At 54.1% G+C, this 19,073-nt stretch overlaps 1 protein-coding gene across 2 annotated transcripts in view; it reads left to right on the forward strand.

Annotated features, from left to right (window-relative positions):
* LOC140719162 (transforming growth factor beta-1-induced transcript 1 protein-like) overlaps window positions 1-19,073 on the forward strand; it is a 38,757-nt gene that overhangs the window by 10,267 nt on the left and 9,417 nt on the right. The window contains exons 2-5 of one of the 2 annotated variants that reach the window (XM_073033579.1): window positions 10,482-10,532; window positions 13,400-13,578; window positions 14,923-14,984; window positions 18,621-18,745. In XM_073033579.1, coding sequence (XP_072889680.1) covers window positions 10,482-10,532; window positions 13,400-13,578; window positions 14,923-14,984; window positions 18,621-18,745 — 417 coding nt within the window. The remainder of the gene's footprint in view (window positions 1-10,481; window positions 10,533-13,399; window positions 13,579-14,922; window positions 14,985-18,620; window positions 18,746-19,073) is intronic. The other variant, XM_073033578.1, reaches the window with a different exon arrangement.

The raw sequence follows: 19,073 nt of genomic DNA on the forward strand, positions 1-19,073 counted from the left end.
CACATCCTTGTGTCTACACAGTTTCCATACCCCTCCATTCCCTGCACATCATGTGTCTACACAGTGTCCACACCACTCCATTCCCTGCACATCCTTGTGCCTACAGAGTGTCCACACCCCTCTATTCCCTGCACATCCTTGTGTCTACAGTTTCCATACCCCTCCATTCCCTGCACATCCTTCTGCCTACACAGTTTCCATACCCCTCCATTCCCTGCACATCCTTGTGCCTACAGAGTGTCCATACCCCTCCATTCCCTGCACACCCATGTGTCTACACAGTGTCCATACCCCTCCATTCCCTGCACACCCATGTGCCTACACAGTGTCCATACCCCTCCATTCCCTGCACATCCTTGTGTCTACACAGTGTCCATACCCCTCCATTCCCTGCACACCCATGTGTCTACACAGTGTCCATACCCCTCCATTCCCTGCACATCCATGTGTATACACAGTGTCCATACCCCTCCATTCACTGCACACCCATGTGTCTACACAGTGTCCATACCCCTCCATTCCCTGCACATCCATGTGTATACACAGTGTCCATACCCCTCCATTCACTGCACAGCCATGTGTCTACACAGTGTCCATACCCCTCCATTCCCTGCACACCCATGTGTCTACACAGTGTCCATACCCCTCCATTCCCTGCACACACATGTGTATACACAGTGTCCATACCCCTCCATTCACTGCACATCATGTGTCTACACAGTGTCCATACCCCTCCATTCCCTGCACACCCATGTGCCTACACAGTGTCCATACCCCTCCATTCCCTGCACATCCTTGTGTCTACACAGTGTCCATACCCCTCCATTCCCTGCACATCCATGTGTCTACACAGTGTCCATACCCCTCCATTCACTGCACATCATGTGTCTACACAGTGTCCATACCCCTCCATTCCCTGCACACCCATGTGTCTACACAGTGTCCATACCCCTTCATTCCCTGCACATCCTTGTGTCTACACAGTGTCCATACCCCTGCATTCACTGCACAGCCATGTGTCTACACAGTGTCCATACCCCTCCATTCCCTGCACATCCTTGTGTCTACACAGTGTCCATACCCCTCCATTCACTGCACACCCATGTGTCTACACAGTGTCCATACCCCTCCATTCCCTGCACACACATGTGTATACACAGTGTCCATACCCCTCCATTCACTGCACAGCCATGTGACTACACAGTGTCCATACCCCTCCATTCACTGCACATCATGTGTCTACACAGTGTCCATACCCCTCCATTCCCTGCACACACGTGTCTACACATTGTCCATAACCCTCCATTCCCTGCACACATCATGTGTCTACACAGTGTCCATACCCCTCCATTCCCTGCACACCCATGTGCCTACACAGTGTCCATACCCCTCCATTCCCTGCACACCCATGTGTCTACACAGTGTCCATAACCCTCCATTCCCTGCACATCCTTGTGTCTACACAGTGTCCATACCCCTCCATTCCCTGCACATCCATGTGTCTACACAGTGTCCATACCCCTCCATTCACTGCACATCATGTGTCTACACAGTGTCCATACCCCTCCATTCCCTGCGCACCCATGTGTCCACACAGTGTCCATACCCCTCCATTCCCTGCACACCCATGTGTCTACACAGTGTCCATACCCCTCCATTCCCTGCACATCATGTGTCTACACAGTGTCCATACCCCTCCATTCCCTGCACACCCATGTGTCTACACAGTGTCCATACCCCACCATTCCCTGCACACCCATGTGCCTACACAGTGTCCATACCCCTCCATTCCCTGCACACCCATGTGTCTACACAGTGTCCATACCCCTCCATTCCCTGCACATCATGTGTCTACACAGTGTCCATAACCTCCATTCCCTGCACACCCATGTGTCTACACAGTGTCCACACCCCTCCATTCCCTGCAGATCATGTGTCTACACAGTGTCCATACCCCTCCATTCCCTGCACATCATGTGTCTACACAATGTCCATACCCCTCCATTCCCTGCACATCATGTGTCTACACAGTGTCCATAACCTCCATTCCCTGCACACCCATGTGTCTACAGTGTACATACCCCTCCATTCCCTGCACATCATGTGTCTACACAGTGTCCACACCCCTCCATTCCCTGCACACCCATGTGTCTACACAGTGTCCATACCCCTCCATTCCCTGCACACCCATGTGTCTACACAGTGTCCATACCCCTCCATTCCCTGCACACCCATGTGTCTACACAGTGTCCATACCCCTCCATTCCCTGCACACCCATGTGTCTACACAGTGTCCACACCCCTCCATTCCCTGCACACCCATGTGTCTACACAGTGTCCATACCCCTCCATTCACTGCACAGCCATGTGTCTACACAGTGTCCATACCCCTCCATTCCCTACACACCCATGTGTCTACACAGTGTCCATACCCCTCCATTCCCTGCACACACATGTGTATACACAGTGTCCATACCCCTCCATTCACTGCACAGCCATGTGTCTACACAGTGTCCATACCCCTCCATTCACTGCACATCATGTGTCTACACAGTGTCCATACCCCTCCATTCCCTGCACACCCATGTGCCTACACAGTGTCCATACCCCTCCATTCCCTGCACATCCTTGTGTCTACACAGTGTCCATACCCCTCCATTCCCTGCACATCCATGTGTCTACACAGTGTCCATACCCCTCCATTCACTGCACATCATGTGTCTACACAGTGTCCATACCCCTCCATTCCCTGCACACCCATGTGTCTACACAGTGTCCATACCCCTCCATTCCCTGCACATCCTTGTGTCTACACAGTGTCCATACCCCTCCATTCACTGCACATCCATGTGTCTACACAGTGTCCATACCCCTCCATTCCCTGCACATCATGTGTCTACACAGTGTCCATACCCCTCCATTCCCTGCACACCCATGTGCCTACACAGTGTCCATACCCCTCCATTCCCTGCACACCCATGTGTCTACACAGTGTCCATAACCCTCCATTCCCTGCACATCCTTGTGTCTACACAGTGTCCATACCCCTCCATTCCCTGCACATCCATGTGTCTACACAGTGTCCATACCCCTCCATTCACTGCACATCATGTGTCTACACAGTGTCCATACCCCTCCATTCCCTGCACACCCATGTGTCTACACAGTGTCCACACCCCTCCATTCCCTGCACACCCATGTGTCTACACAGTGTCCATACCCCTCCATTCCCTGCGCACCCATGTGTCCACACAGTGTCCATACCCCTCCATTCCCTGCACACCCATGTGTCTACACAGTGTCCATACCCCTCCATTCCCTGCACATCATGTGTCTACACAGTGTCCATACCCCTCCATTCCCTGCACATCCTTGTGTCTACACAGTGTCCATACCCCTCCATTCCCTGCACATCCATGTGTCTACACAGTGTCCATACCCCTCCATTCCCTGCACACCCATGTGTCTACACAGTGTCCATACCCCTTCATTCCCTGCACATCCTTGTGTCTACACAGTGTCCATACCCCTGCATTCACTGCACAGCCATGTGTCTACACAGTGTCCATACCCCTCCATTCCCTGCACATCCTTGTGTCTACACAGTGTCCATACCCCTCCATTCACTGCACACCCATGTGTCTACACAGTGTCCATACCCCTCCATTCCCTGCACACACATGTGTATACACAGTGTCCATACCCCTCCATTCACTGCACAGCCATGTGACTACACAGTGTCCATACCCCTCCATTCACTGCACATCATGTGTCTACACAGTGTCCATACCCCTCCATTCCCTGCACACACGTGTCTACACAGTGTCCATACCCCTCCATTCCCTGCACACCCATGTGTCTACACAGTGTCCATACCCCTCCATTCCCTGCACACCCATGTGTCTACACAGTGTCCACACCCCTCCATTCCCTGCACACCCATGTGTCTACACAGTGTCCATACCCCTCCATTCACTGCACAGCCATGTGTCTACACAGTGTCCATACCCCTCCATTCCCTACACACCCATGTGTCTACACAGTGTCCATACCCCTCCATTCCCTGCACACACATGTGTATACACAGTGTCCATACCCCTCCATTCACTGCACAGCCATGTGTCTACACAGTGTCCATACCCCTCCATTCACTGCACATCATGTGTCTACACAGTGTCCATACCCCTCCATTCCCTGCACACCCATGTGCCTACACAGTGTCCATACCCCTCCATTCCCTGCACATCCTTGTGTCTACACAGTGTCCATACCCCTCCATTCCCTGCACATCCATGTGTCTACACAGTGTCCATACCCCTCCATTCACTGCACATCATGTGTCTACACAGTGTCCATACCCCTCCATTCCCTGCACACCCATGTGTCTACACAGTGTCCATACCCCTCCATTCCCTGCACATCCTTGTGTCTACACAGTGTCCATACCCCTCCATTCACTGCACATCCATGTGTCTACACAGTGTCCATACCCCTCCATTCCCTGCACATCATGTGTCTACACAGTGTCCATACCCCTCCATTCCCTGCACACCCATGTGTCTACACAGTGTCCATACCCCTCCATTCCCTGCACACCCATGTGTCTACACAGTGTCCATACCCCTCCATTCCCTGCACATCATGTGTCTACACAGTGTCCATACCCCTCCATTCCCTGCACATCATGTGTCTACACAATGTCCATACCCCTCCATTCCCTGCACACCCATGTGTCTACACAGTGTCCATAACCTCCATTCCCTGCACACACATGTGTCTACACAGTGTCCATAACCCTCCATTCCCTGCACACCCATGTGTCTACACAGTGTCCACACCCCTCCATTCCCTGCACATCATGTGTCTACACAGTGTCCATAACCTCCATTCCCTGCACACCCATGTGTCTACACAGTGTCCACACCCCTCCATTCCCTGCACATCATGTGTCTACACAGTGTCCATAACCTCCATTCCCTGCACACCCATGTGTCTACACAGTGTCCATACCCCTCCATTCCCTGCACATCATGTGTCTACACAGTGTCCATAACCCTCCATTCCCTGCACATCATGTGTCTACACAGTGTCCATACCCCTCCATTCCCTGCACATCATGTGTCTACACAGTGTCCATAGCCCTCCATTCCCTGCACACCCATGTGTCTACACAGTGTCCATAGCCCTCCATTCCCTGCATATCATGTGTCTACACAGTGTCCATACCCCTCCATTCCCTGCACACCCATGTGTCTACACAGTGTCCATACCCCTCCATTCCCTGCACATCATGTGTCTACACAGTTTCCATACCCCTCCATTCCCTGCACACCCATGTGTCTACACAGTGTCCATAACCTCCATTCCCTGCACACCCATGTGTCTACACAGTGTCCACACCCCTCCATTCCCTGCACACCCATGTGTCTACACAGTGTCCATAACCTCCATTCCCTGCACACCCATGTGTCTACACAGTGTCCACACCCCTCCATTCCCTGCACATCATGTGTCTACACAATGTCCATACCCCTCCATTCCCTGCACACCCATGTGTCTACACAGTGTCCATAGCCCTCCATTCCCTGCATATCATGTGTCTACACAGTGTCCACACCCCTCCATTCCCTGCACATCCTTGTGTCTACACAGTGTCCATACCCCTCCATTCCCTGCACACCCATGTGTCTACACAGTGTCCATACCCCTCCATTCCCTGCACATGATGTGTCTACACAGCGTCCATACCCCTCCGTTCCCTGCACACCCATGTGTCTACACAGTGTCCATACCCCTCCGTTCCCTGCACACCCATGTGTCTACACAGTGTCCATACCCCTCCATTCCCTGCACATCATGTGTCTACACAATGTCCATACCCCTCCATTCCCTGCACACCCATGTGTCTACACAGTGTCCATACGCCTCCATTCCCTGCACATCATGTGTCTACACAATGTCCATACCCCTCCATTGCCTGCACACCCATGTGTCTACACAGTGTCCATAACCCTCCATTCCCTGCACACCCATGTGTCTACACAGTGTCCATACCCCTCCATTCCCTGCACACCCATGTGTCTACACAGTGTCCATACCCCTCCATTCCCTGCACACCCATGTGTCTACACAGTGTCCATACCCCTCCATTCCCTGCACACCCATGTGTCTACACAGTGTCCATAGCCCTCCATTCCCTGCATATCATGTGTCTACACAGTGTCCATACCCCTCCATTCCCTGCACACCCATGTGTCTACACAGTGTCCATACCCCTCCATTCCCTGCACACCCATGTGTCTACACAGTGTCCATACCCCTCTATTCCCTGCACACCCATGTGTCTACACAGTGTCCATAGCCCTCCATTCCCTGCATATCATGTGTCTACACAGTGTCCATACCCCTCCATTCCCTGCACACCCATGTGTCTACACAGTGTCCATACCCCTCCATTCCCTGCACACCCATGTGTCTACACAGTGTCCATAACCTCCATTCCCTGCACACCCATGTGTCTACACAGTGTCCACACCCCTCCATTCCCTGCACATCATGTGTCTACACAGTGTCCATACCCCTCCATTCCCTGCACACCCATGTGTCTACACAGTGTCCATAGCCCTCCATTCCCTGCATATCATGTGTCTACACAGTGTCCACACCCCTCCATTCCCTGCACATCCTTGTGTCTACACAGTGTCCATACCCCTCCATTCCCTGCACACCCATGTGTCTACACAGTGTCCATACCCCTCCATTCCCTGCACATGATGTGTCTACACAGCGTCCATACCCCTCCGTTCCCTGCACACCCATGTGTCTACACAGTGTCCATACCCCTCCATTCCCTGCACACCCATGTGTCTACACAGTGTCCATACCCCTCCATTCCCTGCACATCATGTGTCTACACAATGTCCATACCCCTCCATTCCCTGCACACCCATGTGTCTACACAGTGTCCATACGCCTCCATTCCCTGCACATCATGTGTCTACACAATGTCCATAACCCTCCATTCCCTGCACACCCATGTGTCTACACAGTGTCCATACCCCTCCATTCCCTGCACACCCATGTGTCTATCCCTCTATCATATCAAACTCCAGCACCACTCTGCCCTGCAAATCTCCTTTGGCCTCAGCTGTCCCCCACCCAACCCACCTTAAATAAATACCCTCTGGTAATAGACATTTCAACCTTGGGGAAAAAGATATTGGCCACTCTATGACACTCTCAATCTTATAAGCCTCTAATCAGAGTCCTGCCTCTGGCCCGAATATCGACTGTACTTCTTTTCCACAGATGCTGCCTGGCCTGCTGAGTTCCTCCAGCATTTTAGTGTGTGTAGGCCTCCACTACTCCAGAAAAAACAGCTCGTTTGTCCCCCCTCTCCTTGTAGCACATGTCTTCTAATCCAGGCAGCATCCTGGTTAAACCCCAAATGCACCCTCCCCAAAGCCCCACCCCCATCCGTCCTGTATCAGGGCAACCAGAGTTAACCAAAGTTTCTCCAAGGCCGAAGGACTGATTTAAGAGGCCTCGGTCACGGCCCTAACGTCCAGCCCAGAATCACTGATTGGGCTGCTTTCTGTCCCTGTATGACTGGAGATGTTTGGGGGCTGGGGCTGAGTCCGGCTCTGGAGAAACATTCCACTGACTCATCTTGAAGGAATTCTGCCTCAGGCTGGGAATCTCTCCACGTCATCTGGAGCAGAGCCGTGGGAAGGAGGCCCGGAGACTGGAAGGAGAATTCTCAGCAAACACACCTTCACATACGCAAATAGCATTAAGGTCAAGGCATCCCCTCCTCTGAAAGTATCACAGGACGGATGAAAAGTTAATTTCTGGAAAACTAAATTCTGGAATGCAAGGAGAGGGGTCACTTTAGAACGGTGTGAGGGAGCTGGATTAACGTCAGTGGGGATACAGTCAGTGACGCAGGGCGATGGGGGAGAGGGGTCACTGAGGGACGGTGTGAGGGAGCTGGATTAATGTCAGTGGGGATATGGTCGGTGACACAGGATGATGGGGGAGAGGGGTCACTGAGGGACGGTGTGAGGGAGCTGGATTAACGTCAGTGGGGATACAGTCAGTGACGCAGGGCGATGGGGGAGAGGGGTCACTGAGGGACGGTGTGAGGGAGCTGGGTTAACGTCAGTGGGGATACAGTCAGTGACACAGGATGATGGGGGAGAGGGGTCACTGAGGGACGGTGTGAGGGAGCTGGATTAACGTCAGTGGGGATACAGTCAGTGACGCAGGGCACTGGGGGAGAGGGGTCACTGAGGGACGGTGTGAGGGAGCTGGATTAACGTCAGTGGGGATACAGTCAGTGACGCAGGGCACTGGGGGACAGGGGTCACTGAGGGACGGTGTGAGGGAGCTGGATTAACGTCAGTGGGGATACAGTCAGTGACACAGGGTGATGGGGGAGAGGGGTCACTGAGGGACGGTGTGAGGGAGCTGGGTTAGTGTCCGTGGGGACACAGTGACACAGGGTGCTGGGGGAGAGGGGTCACTGAGGGACGGTGTGAGGGAGCTGGGTTAACGTCAGTGGAAAGGGGTGCTGGGGGGAGAGGGGTCACTGCGGGACAGTGTGAGGGAGCTGGGTTAACGTCAGTGGGGATACGGTCAATGACAGGGCGATGGGGGAGAAGGGTCACTGAGGGACGGTGTGAGGGAGCTGGATTAACGTCAGTGGGGATACAGTCAGTGACACAGGGTGATGGGGGAGAGGGGTCACTGAGGGACGGTGTGAGGGAGCTGGATTAATGTCAGTGGGGATACAGTCAGTGACGCAGGGCGATGGGGGAGAGGAGTCACTGAGGGACGGTGTGAGGGAGCTGGATTAACATCAGTGGGGATACAGTCAGTGACGCAGGGCGATGGGGGAAAGGGGTCACTGAGGGACGGTGTGAGGGAGCTGGATTAACGTCAGTGGGGATACAGTCAGTGACGCAGGGTGATGGGGTAGAGGGGTCACTGAGGGACGGTGTGAGGGAGCTGGATTAACGTCAGTGGTGATACAGTCAGTGACACAGGGCGATGGGGGAGAGGGGTCACTGAGGGACAGTGTGAGGGAGCTGGATTAACGTCAGTGGTGATACAGTCAGTGACGGTGCTGGGGGAGGAGGTCACTGAGGGACAGTGGGAGTGGAGGGAGGGGTCACTGAGGGACGGTGTGAGGGGAGGGAGGGGTCACTGTGGGACGGTGAGGGAGCTGGATTAATGTCAGTGAGGACACAGTCAGTGACACAGAGCGATGGGGGAGAGGGGTCACTGAGGGACGGTGTGAGGGAGCTGGATTAATGTCAGTGAGGACACAGTCAGTGACACAGAGCGATGGGGGAGAGGGGTCACTGAGGGACGGTGTGAGGGAGCTGGATTAACGTCAGTGGGGATACAGTCAGTGACACAGGGTGATGGGGGAGAGGGGTCACTGAGGGACGGTGTGAGGGAGCTGGGTTAGTGTCCATGGGGACACAGTGACACAGGGTGATGGGGGAGAGGGGTCACTGAGGGACGGTGTGAGGGAGCTGGGTTAGTGTCCATGGGGACACAGTGACACAGGGTGATGGGGGAGAGGGGTCACTGAGGGACGGTGTGAGGGAGCTGGGTTAATGTCAGTGGTGACACAGGGTCTAGGGAGAGAGGGGTCACTGAGGGACGGTGTGAGGGAGCTGGATTAACGTCAGTGGGGATACAGTCAGTGACACAGTGCACTGGGGAGAAGGGTCACTGAGGGGGTCATTCTGACATGAACGTACAAACTCTGCACTCTCAGTTTCACCCACTCTCACTCTTTGCACTTTTGGCAGTCTCCCAGAATCAGAATTGGGTTTCGTATCATTGTTGTGAAATTTGTTGTTATATGGCAGCAGTTCAATGCAATACAGAATAAAAGCTGTAAAATACAGAAAGAAGTGTATATATTTAAAAAATTAAGTAATGAAAAGAAGCGAGAAAACCAGTAGTGAGGTAGTGTTCCCGCTTACGAACACGCCTTTGCCAGAGAACAATCTGCCCCAAGCCACATGTGCTTTCTGATCTCATCAAATTTGCCCCTTTTACTCAGTCCAAGCCCCAGGCCTATCCTTCTCCATAATTCTCTTGAAACTAGTGGAATTATGATTCCAAAGTGTTCCCCAGACAAACTGTTGCTACATGCCTTGCTCCCTAATCCAGTGTTGTGCCCTCTCTAGTTGGGACCTCTACATATTGATGAAGGAAACTTTCCTGAGCACGGCTGACAAACTGATGGCACTGATCAATGGGATAAATCTACAGTTTTGCTTTAACAATGATACTTTGCCATTTGCATTAATGAATCTCTGTTTGTATTTCCGTATCTGTACAAGCCAGTGTCTGTGTGTGTGCACGTCTGTGTCTGTGTGCGTTTTTAAGTGTGCATGTGTGACTTGCTGGTGTTGTCCGTGTCTGTCTGTAGTCACTTCCTGTCCTGTCTCTCTCTGTAGGTGAAGCTGATGATTTCTACTCTCCCCTCAGTCCTCGTATTCTTATCTTTGGTATGTATCACCCCTCCCTCCTCACCGCCCCGTCACCCCTCCCTCCTCACCATCCCATTACAGACACAGAGTGAAAATCCCTCCACACTATCCCATCACACACTCCCAAGGTCAGACACAGAGTGAATCTCCCTCCACACCGTCCCATCACACACTCGCAGGGTCAGACACAGTGTGAATCTCCCTCCACACTATCCCATCACACACTCCCGGGGTCAGACACAGAGTGAATTTCCTTCCACACCGTCCCATCACACACTCTCAGGGTCAGACACAGTGTGAATTTCCCTCCACACCATCCCATCACACACTCCCAGTGTCAGACACAGAGTGAATCTCCCTCCACTCCGTCTCATCACACACTCCCAAGGTCAGACACAGAGTGAATCTCCCTCCACACCGTCCCATCACACACTCCCGGGATCAGACACAGAGTGAAACTCCCTCCACACCATCCCATCACACACTCCCGGGGTCAGACACAGAGTGAAACTCCCTCCACATTGTCCCATCAAACACTCCCGGGGTCAGACACAGAGTGAATCTCCCTCCACACTGTCCCATCACTCACTCCTGGGGTCAGACACAGAGTGAATCTCCCTCCACATCGTCCCATCACACACTCCCGGGGTCAGACATGGAGTGAATCTCCCTCCACACTGTCCCATCACACACTCCTGGGGTCAGACACAGAGTGAATCTCCCTTCACACTGTCCCATCACACACTCCCGGGGTCAGACACAGAGTGAATCTCCCTCCACATCGTCCCATCACACACTCCCGGGGTCAGACACAGAGTGAATTTCCCTCCACACCGTCCCATCACACACACCCCGGGGTCAGACACAGAGTGAATCTCCCTCCACTCCGTCTCATCACACACTCCCAAGGTCAGACACAGAGTGAATCTCCCTCCACACCGTCCCATCACACACTCCCAGGGTCAGACATAGAGTGAAGTTCCCTCCACACCGTCCCATCACACACTCCCAGGGTCAGACACAGGGTGAAACTCCCTCCACATTATCCCATCACACATTCCCGGGGTCAGACACAGAGTGAAGCTCCCTCCACACCGTCCCATCACACACTCCCGAGGTCAGACACAGAGTGAATCTCCCTCCACACTGTCCCATCACTCACTCCCGGGGTCAGACACAGAGTGAAACTCCCTCCACACTGTCCCATCACACACTCCCGGGGTCAGACACAGAGTGAATCTCCCTCCACACCGTCACATCACACACTCCCGGGGTCAGACACAGAGTGAATCTCCCTTCACACTGTCCCATCACACACTCCCAGGGTCAGACACAGGGTGAAACTCCCTCCACATTATCCCATCACACACTCCCGGCGTCAGACACAGAGTGAATCTCCCTCCACACCGTCACATCACACACTCCTGGGATCAGACACAGAGTGAATCTCCCTCCACATTGTCCCATCACACACTCCCGGGGTCAGACACAGAGTGAATCTCCCTCCACACCGTCCCATCACACACTCCCGGGGTCAGACACAGAGTGAATCTCCCTTCACACTGTCCCATCACACACACCCGAGGTCAGACACAGAGTGAATCTCCCTCCACACCGTCCCATCACACACTCCCGGGATCAGACACAGAGTGAAACTCCCTCCACACCATCCCATCACACACTCCCAGGGTCAGACACAGGGTGAAGCTCCCTCCACACCGTCCCATCACACACTCCCGGGGTCAGACACAGAGTGAAACTCCCTCCACACTGTCCCATCACACACTCTCGAGGTCAGACACAGAGTGAATCTCCCTCCACACCGTCGCATCACACACTCCTGGGATCAGACACAGAGTGAATCTCCCTCCACACCATCCCATCACACACTCCCGGGATCAGACACAGAGTGAATCTCCCTCCACACTGTCCCATCACACACTCCCGGGATCAGACACAGAGTGAATCTCCCTCCACACCGTCCCATCACACACTCCCTGGGGTCAGACAGAGTGAACCTCCCTCCACACTGTCCCATCACACACTCCCGGGATCAGACACAGAGTGAATCTCCCTCCACACCGTCCCATCACACACTCCCGGGGTCAGACATAGAGTGAATCTCCCTCCACACCGTCCCATCACACACTCCCGGGGTCAGACAGAGAGTGAATCTCCCCCAAACCTCACAATCTCTTTAATCTCTTTCTTTCTCCACCCGTCTATCTCTGTGCTTCCCTCACCCCTCTCTCTCTCTTTCTCTCCCTCTCACTTTCTCTCTGCCCCACTCTCCCTCTCTCCTCTCTCTCTCTTTCTCTCTATCTCTTTTTCTTTCACTGGCCCTCTCTTCACCCTGACCCTCTCTTCCCTCGTTCTTCCTCTTCCCTCAACCGTTTTCTCTCTCCCCTCCCCATCACCACCCCTCCTCCATTCTCTCTCCACCCAGTCATACCCCCTCCATTCACTCTCTTCCTCAACTTCGGTGTTGTGGTTCACCACTCCTCGTCCCTTTCACAATGCCTCTCCCTCCTATTCTCCTCTTCTAACCCTCCTATCCCCTTTGCCCTTCCTCTTCCCTTGCTTCCACCATCACGGTATGTACCTTCCTTTGAGATAAATCCCAGTCTTAGGCCCCCGGTTCACCCTCCTTTTTCTGATCCCTCACACACCCTTCTCTAATGCCCTCTCTCATCCCACGCTGTCTCTTCTCTCTCACCCTCTGCCCCTCCACTCTCTCCCATTCCTCTCCTATTCGTTGGTATCTTTCACCCATTCTTGTTCCCCTCTCTCATCCTTTTCTCCTGCTTGGACATTGTGTGTACCTTCCCTGGAGGTAGATCCCCTCTCCGGCTCTGATTCACTATCCTTCTCCCACTCCCTTCCAGACGCCCTCCTTGCTGATTTGGAAAACACCACAACGCACATCTCCAAGCTGCTTCCAGAGGCGGGCGGCCCCAGACCCAAGGACTCCGCAACCCTCTGCAGCCCCATCCTGCACAGCAATGGACACAGAGTCGACATCAGTCCTCAGCAGCCTCCTCCGCCTGCGTACACAGCTCAACAGGTAACCTCGGCATGAGAGAGATGGTCAGTGTAAAGATCTCCCCCTGAGAGACACCGGTCAGTGTACAGATCTCCCTCTGAGAGAGAGGGACAGAGAGACACCAGTCAGTGTACAGATCTCCCCCTGAGAGAGAGGGACAGAGAGACACCAGTCAGTGTACAGATCTCCCCCTGAGAGAGAGGGACAGAGAGACACCGGTCAGTGTACAGATCTCCCCCTGAGAGACACCGGTCAGTGTACAGATCTCCCCCTGAGAGAGAGGGACAGAGAGACACCAGTCAGTGTACAGATCTCCCCCTGAGAGAGAGGGACAGAGAGACACCAGTCAGTGTACAGATCTCCCCCTGAGAGAGAGGGACAGAGAGACACCGGTCAGTGTACGGACCTCCCCCTGAGAGACACTGGTCAGTGTACAGATCTCCCCCTGAGAGAGAGGGACAGAGAGACACCGGTCAGTGTACAGATCTCCCCCTGAGAGAGAGGGACAGAGAGACACCGGTCAGTGTACAGATCTCCCCCTGAGAGAGAGGGACTGAGAGACACCGGTCAGTGTACAGATCTCCCTCTGAGAGAGAGGGACAGAGAGACACCGGTCAGTGTACAGATCTCCCACTGAGAGACACCGGTCAGTGTACAGATCTCCCCCTGAGAGAGAGGGACTGAGAGACACCGGTCAGTGTACAGATCTCCCCCTGAGAGACACTGGTCAGTGTACAGATCTCCCCCTGAGAGAGAGGGACAGAGAGACATCGGTCAGTGTACAGATCTCCCCCTGAGAGAGAGGGACAGAGAGACACCGGTCAGTGTACAGATCTCCCTCTGAGAGAGAGGGACAGAGAGACACCGGTCAGTGTACAGATCTCCCCCTGAGAGAGAGGGACAGAGAGACACCGGTCAGTGTACAGATCTCCCTCTGAGAGAGAGGGACTGAGAGACACCGGTCAGTTTACAGATCTCCCCCTGAGAGACACCGGTCAGTGTACAGATCTCCCACTGAGAGAGAGGGACAGAGAGACACCAGTCAGTGTACAGATCTCCCCCTGAGAGAGAGGGACAGAGAGACACTGGTCAGTGTACAGATCTCCCCCTGAGAGAGAGGGACAGAGACACTGGTCAGTGTACAGATCTCCCTCTGAGACAGAGGGACAGAGAGACACCGGTCAGTGTACAGATCTCCCCCTGAGAGAGAGGGACAGAGACACTGGTCAGTGTACAGATCTCCCTCTGAGAGAGAGGGACAGAGAGACACTGGTCAGTGTACAGATCTCCCCCTGAGAGAGCGGTCAGTGTACAGGTCTCCCCCCCGAGAGAGGGACTGACGATTTTTTTTGTGTTTTTGGACAGACAGTGAGAGCAGCTCAAGCCTCAACACAGCCTCGTCAGGGCAATAAAGATCACTTGTACAGGTAGAGTACGTTCAGCTCAATGCTGGCGTGGGTGGGGGGAGGACGGTGTATCCGATACGGTCTCAAAGTGGGGGTAGAGAATCGTGTGTCCGATGCTTGGTCCCAGAGGAGTGAGAGGACATTGTGTATAACTCCCAGTCCTGGTGGGGGGAGGGGGCTCAGAGTGCACAGTGTGTCCAATGCCCACTCCTGGGGGTGTGTGGGGAGTAGAGAGAGGACGGTGTGTCCGATGCCCAGTCCTGGGGGGGTGTGGGGAGAGAGGACGGTGTGTCCGATGCCCAGTCCTGGGGGGGTGTGTGTGGAGTAGAGAGAGGACGGTGTGTCCGATGCCCAGTCCTGGGGGTGTGTGTGGAGTAGAGAGAGGACGGTGTGTCCAATGCCCAGTCCTGGGGTGGGGGGAGTAGAGAGAGGACGGTGTGTCTGATGCCCAGTCCTGGGGGGGGGGTGTGGGGAGTAGAGAGAGGACGGTGTGTCCGATGCCCAGTCCTGGGGGGGGGGTGGGGGGGAGTAGAGAGAGGACGGTGTGTCCGATGCCCAGTCCTCGGGGGGTGTGGGGAGTAGAGAGAGGACGGTGTGTCCGATGCCCAGTCCTGGGGTGGGGGGAGTAGAGAGAGGACGGTGTGTCCGATGCCCAGTCCTGGGGGGTGTGGGGTGTAGAGAGAGGACGGTGTGTCCGATGCCCAGTCCTGGGGGGGTGTGGGGAGTAGAGAGAGGACGGGTGTGTCCGATGCCCAGTCCTGAGGGGGTATGGGGAGTAGAGAGAGGACGGTGTGTCCGATGCCCAGTCCTGGGGGGGTGTGGGGAGTAGAGAGAGGACGGTGTGTCCGATGCCCAGTCCTGGGGGGGGGGGGGGTGGTGTGGGGAGTAGAGAGAGGACGGTGTGTCTCATGCCCAGTCCTGGGGGTTTGGGGAGTAGAGAGAGGACGGTGTGTCCGATGCCCAGTCCTTGGGGGGGTGTGGGGAGTAGAGAGAGGACGGTGTGTCCGATGCCCAGTCCTGGGGGGGGGGGGGGTGGTGTGGGGAGTAGAGAGAGGACGGTGTGTCTCATGCCCAGTCCTGGGGGTTTGGGGAGTAGAGAGAGGACGGGTGTGGTCCGATGCCCAGTCCTTGGGGGGGTGTGGGGAGTAGAGAGAGGACGGTGTGTCCGATGCCCAGTCCTGGGGTGTGGGGAGTAGAGAGAGGACGGTGTGTCCGATGCCCAGTCCTTGGGGGGGGTGTGGGGAGTAGAGAGAGGACGGTGTGTCCGATGCCCAGTCCTGGGGTGTGGGGAGTAGAGAGAGGACGGTGTGTCCGATGCCCAGTCCTTGGGGGGGTGGGGGGGAGTAGAGAGAGGACGGTGTGTCCGATGCCCAGTCCTGGGGGGGTGGGGTGGGACGGAGGTAAAAGAGGACAGTGTTTTTGATTTCTGGTGCCCAGGGGTGGGGTTGGAGTGGGAGGGTTGGTGTGTCGAGTGTCTGGTACCAGGATTCCCTGTTATTGTTATTTCAGTGTCTCCCTCACACCCCATAAGAAAGTTCAGGAAGGATGCAGGATTACATGACAGGATATTGTGAGATATCCGACATTTCCTGAGTTAAGGTTCATTTTTAATATCTTAGCCCACCTCACGACTCCTCCCAACTCTTTGCCTCGAGTCCTGCAGCAGAGAAACAGGTTCTTCAGCCCAACTCTCCTGTACCGACCAAGGTGCCTTCCTGTTCATCTCATTTGCCTGCCTCTGTCCCTCCAAAGTCTAAGCATTTCCCATGACCCTGTCCAAGTGCCTTTTAATTGTCGCTGCCTCTCCCACTTCCTCAGGCAGCTCGTTTCATATCCTCATCATCTTCTGTGTGGCAAACCTTTCCCCTCTCACCTTAAACAAGTGTCCTCTCGTTTGAGACTCTCCTCCCCTGGGGGGGAGAGACTGTGACCATCCAACCTTATCCACACCCCTTGTGGTTTTACACCTCTGTCAGTCACACCTCAGTTTCTCACCCCAGGGATAACGGTCCCAGCCCTGTCCCGTCTCTCCTGATATCCCGGGAACATCCAGGTGAATTTTCCCTGTGTCACCTCCATCTTAAATCCCACCTTCCTATAGCTGGGCGCAGAACTGCTCACCGTGCTTCAGGTGTGGTCTCACCGACATCTTGTAGAGCTGTGACCAGACATCCCAGCTCCTGTACTCAGTGCCCTGTCCAATGAAGGTCAGCTGGCCAAACGTCTCCTTCACTGCCCTGTCTACCTGTGACACTACTGTCAGGGAACCATGTCCCTGGCTGTCTCTGATCTGTTCTCCCCTACCCTGGGGAAGATATATCTGCATCCCCTTATACAATGCCCTGCTGATGTTCTGCCCCTGTTTAAGGTCATGAAATGGCAAATGGCATTTATTTTGGGTAAATGTGAGGGGTTGTACTCTTGGAAGACAAGTTCAGGCCAGGAGTCTCACAGAGAATGGTGGGGCCCTGTTGAATGTTGAATCAGAATTAGATTCAAGTTTAATATCACTGGCGTATGGCGTGAAACATTTTGTTTTCCAGCAGCAGTACAGTACAATGCACGATAAACTATAAAATACAATAAAAAATAATTACATTAAATAAGTTGCACAAAAAGGAATAATTTTTTTTTAAAACAGAGAAAGAAGATAGTGTATGTGGGTTCATTGTCCATTCAGAAATCTGATGGCGGAGGGGAAGAAGCTGTTCTGAAACCATTGAGTGTGTATCTTCAGGCTCCTGTACCATCTCCTTGATGGTAGCAATGAGAAGAGATCATGTCTTGTGTGATAGGGGTCCTTAATGGAAGCTGCCTTTTTGAGGCATCACCTTTTGAAGAACAGAGGAACTTGGGGTACAGGTACACGGTTCCCTAAGCGTATGGTCACAGGTAGACGGAGGTGAAGAAGGTGTTTGACACGCTGGTCTTCGTCAGTCAGGACTCTGAGTACAGGAGCTGGGAGGTTACAAGATGTTAGTGAGTCCACACGGAGTATTGTGGTCAGTCTTGTCGCCCGGCGATGGGAGAGATGCCACGAAGCTGGAGAGTGCAGAGATTTACGAGGATGCTGTCGGGACTTGAGAGATTGAATTATGGAGAGAGGCTGGGCAGGTGGAGACTTGGAGTATGGGAGTGAGGGTTGTTCTTACAGAGGTGTATAAAATCATGAGGGATATTGATCGAGTGAATGCACACCGTCTTTTCCCCAGAGTTGGGCAATCAGGAACCAGTTGGCACAGGATTCGTTGAGAGGGGAGAGATTTAATAGAAATGTGGGGGCAACATTTTCACCCAGAGGGTGGTCTGCATACGGAACGAGCTGCCAGAGGGGGTGGTTGAAGCAGAGACATTAACGGCATCAATAACATTTAAAGGCACTTGGACAGGTACCAGGATGGGAAAGGTTTAGAGGGGCCAAACAGGGGCAAATGGGTCCAGCACGGATCAGACGTTTCTGTGTTCTATGACTCGGTGAACGTGGGGGAATGAAATGGGAGTAGTGTCAGTAGGATTACGGGTCAAACTGGGACAGCTTTGATGGGGATATGGTCCAGGGGGCCATAGGGACTAGCCCATCCAGGCCTGCTCAGGTTCTCTGCAGGACTCCTCCCCACTTCTGACCTCTCGCCTCCACCCCCCGCCGCCCTGTCACAGCACTGTCTGCAAGCCGAAGACCAGGGAGGGGCCCGGCACCAGCACTTCCACCATGGTGGGGAGCGGCCTTTCCGAGCTGGACCAGCTGTTGCAGGAGCTCAACAGGACACAGAGCAGCATTACAGGTCAGTTCCTCACTTCCCCCTTTCCTCAACCCTCCTCTGCCCCATCCCCACACTCTCCCCCTTTCTCCCTCCCCCACCTTCACTCTCCCCACACCCTCATATTTTACCCTTCCACTCCCCCACCCCTCCCTCTCTCACATTCCCCCTGCCCATCTCCCTATCCCCTTCTTGTTCCCTTCCCCATTCCACCTTCCTTTCCCCTTCTATCCCCCTTCCTATTTCCTCCCCCTCACATCCCTCCCTTCACCTCCTCACATCTTCCCCTTCCTTTCCCTTCTCTGCCTCCCCCACCCCACCACTCTCAAGCCCCTTGCCCCTCTCCCTCCTT

The sequence above is a fragment of the Hemitrygon akajei genome, chromosome 31 (assembly GCF_048418815.1).
Source record: "Hemitrygon akajei chromosome 31, sHemAka1.3, whole genome shotgun sequence".
NCBI classification, from domain to species: domain Eukaryota; kingdom Metazoa; phylum Chordata; class Chondrichthyes; order Myliobatiformes; family Dasyatidae; genus Hemitrygon; species Hemitrygon akajei.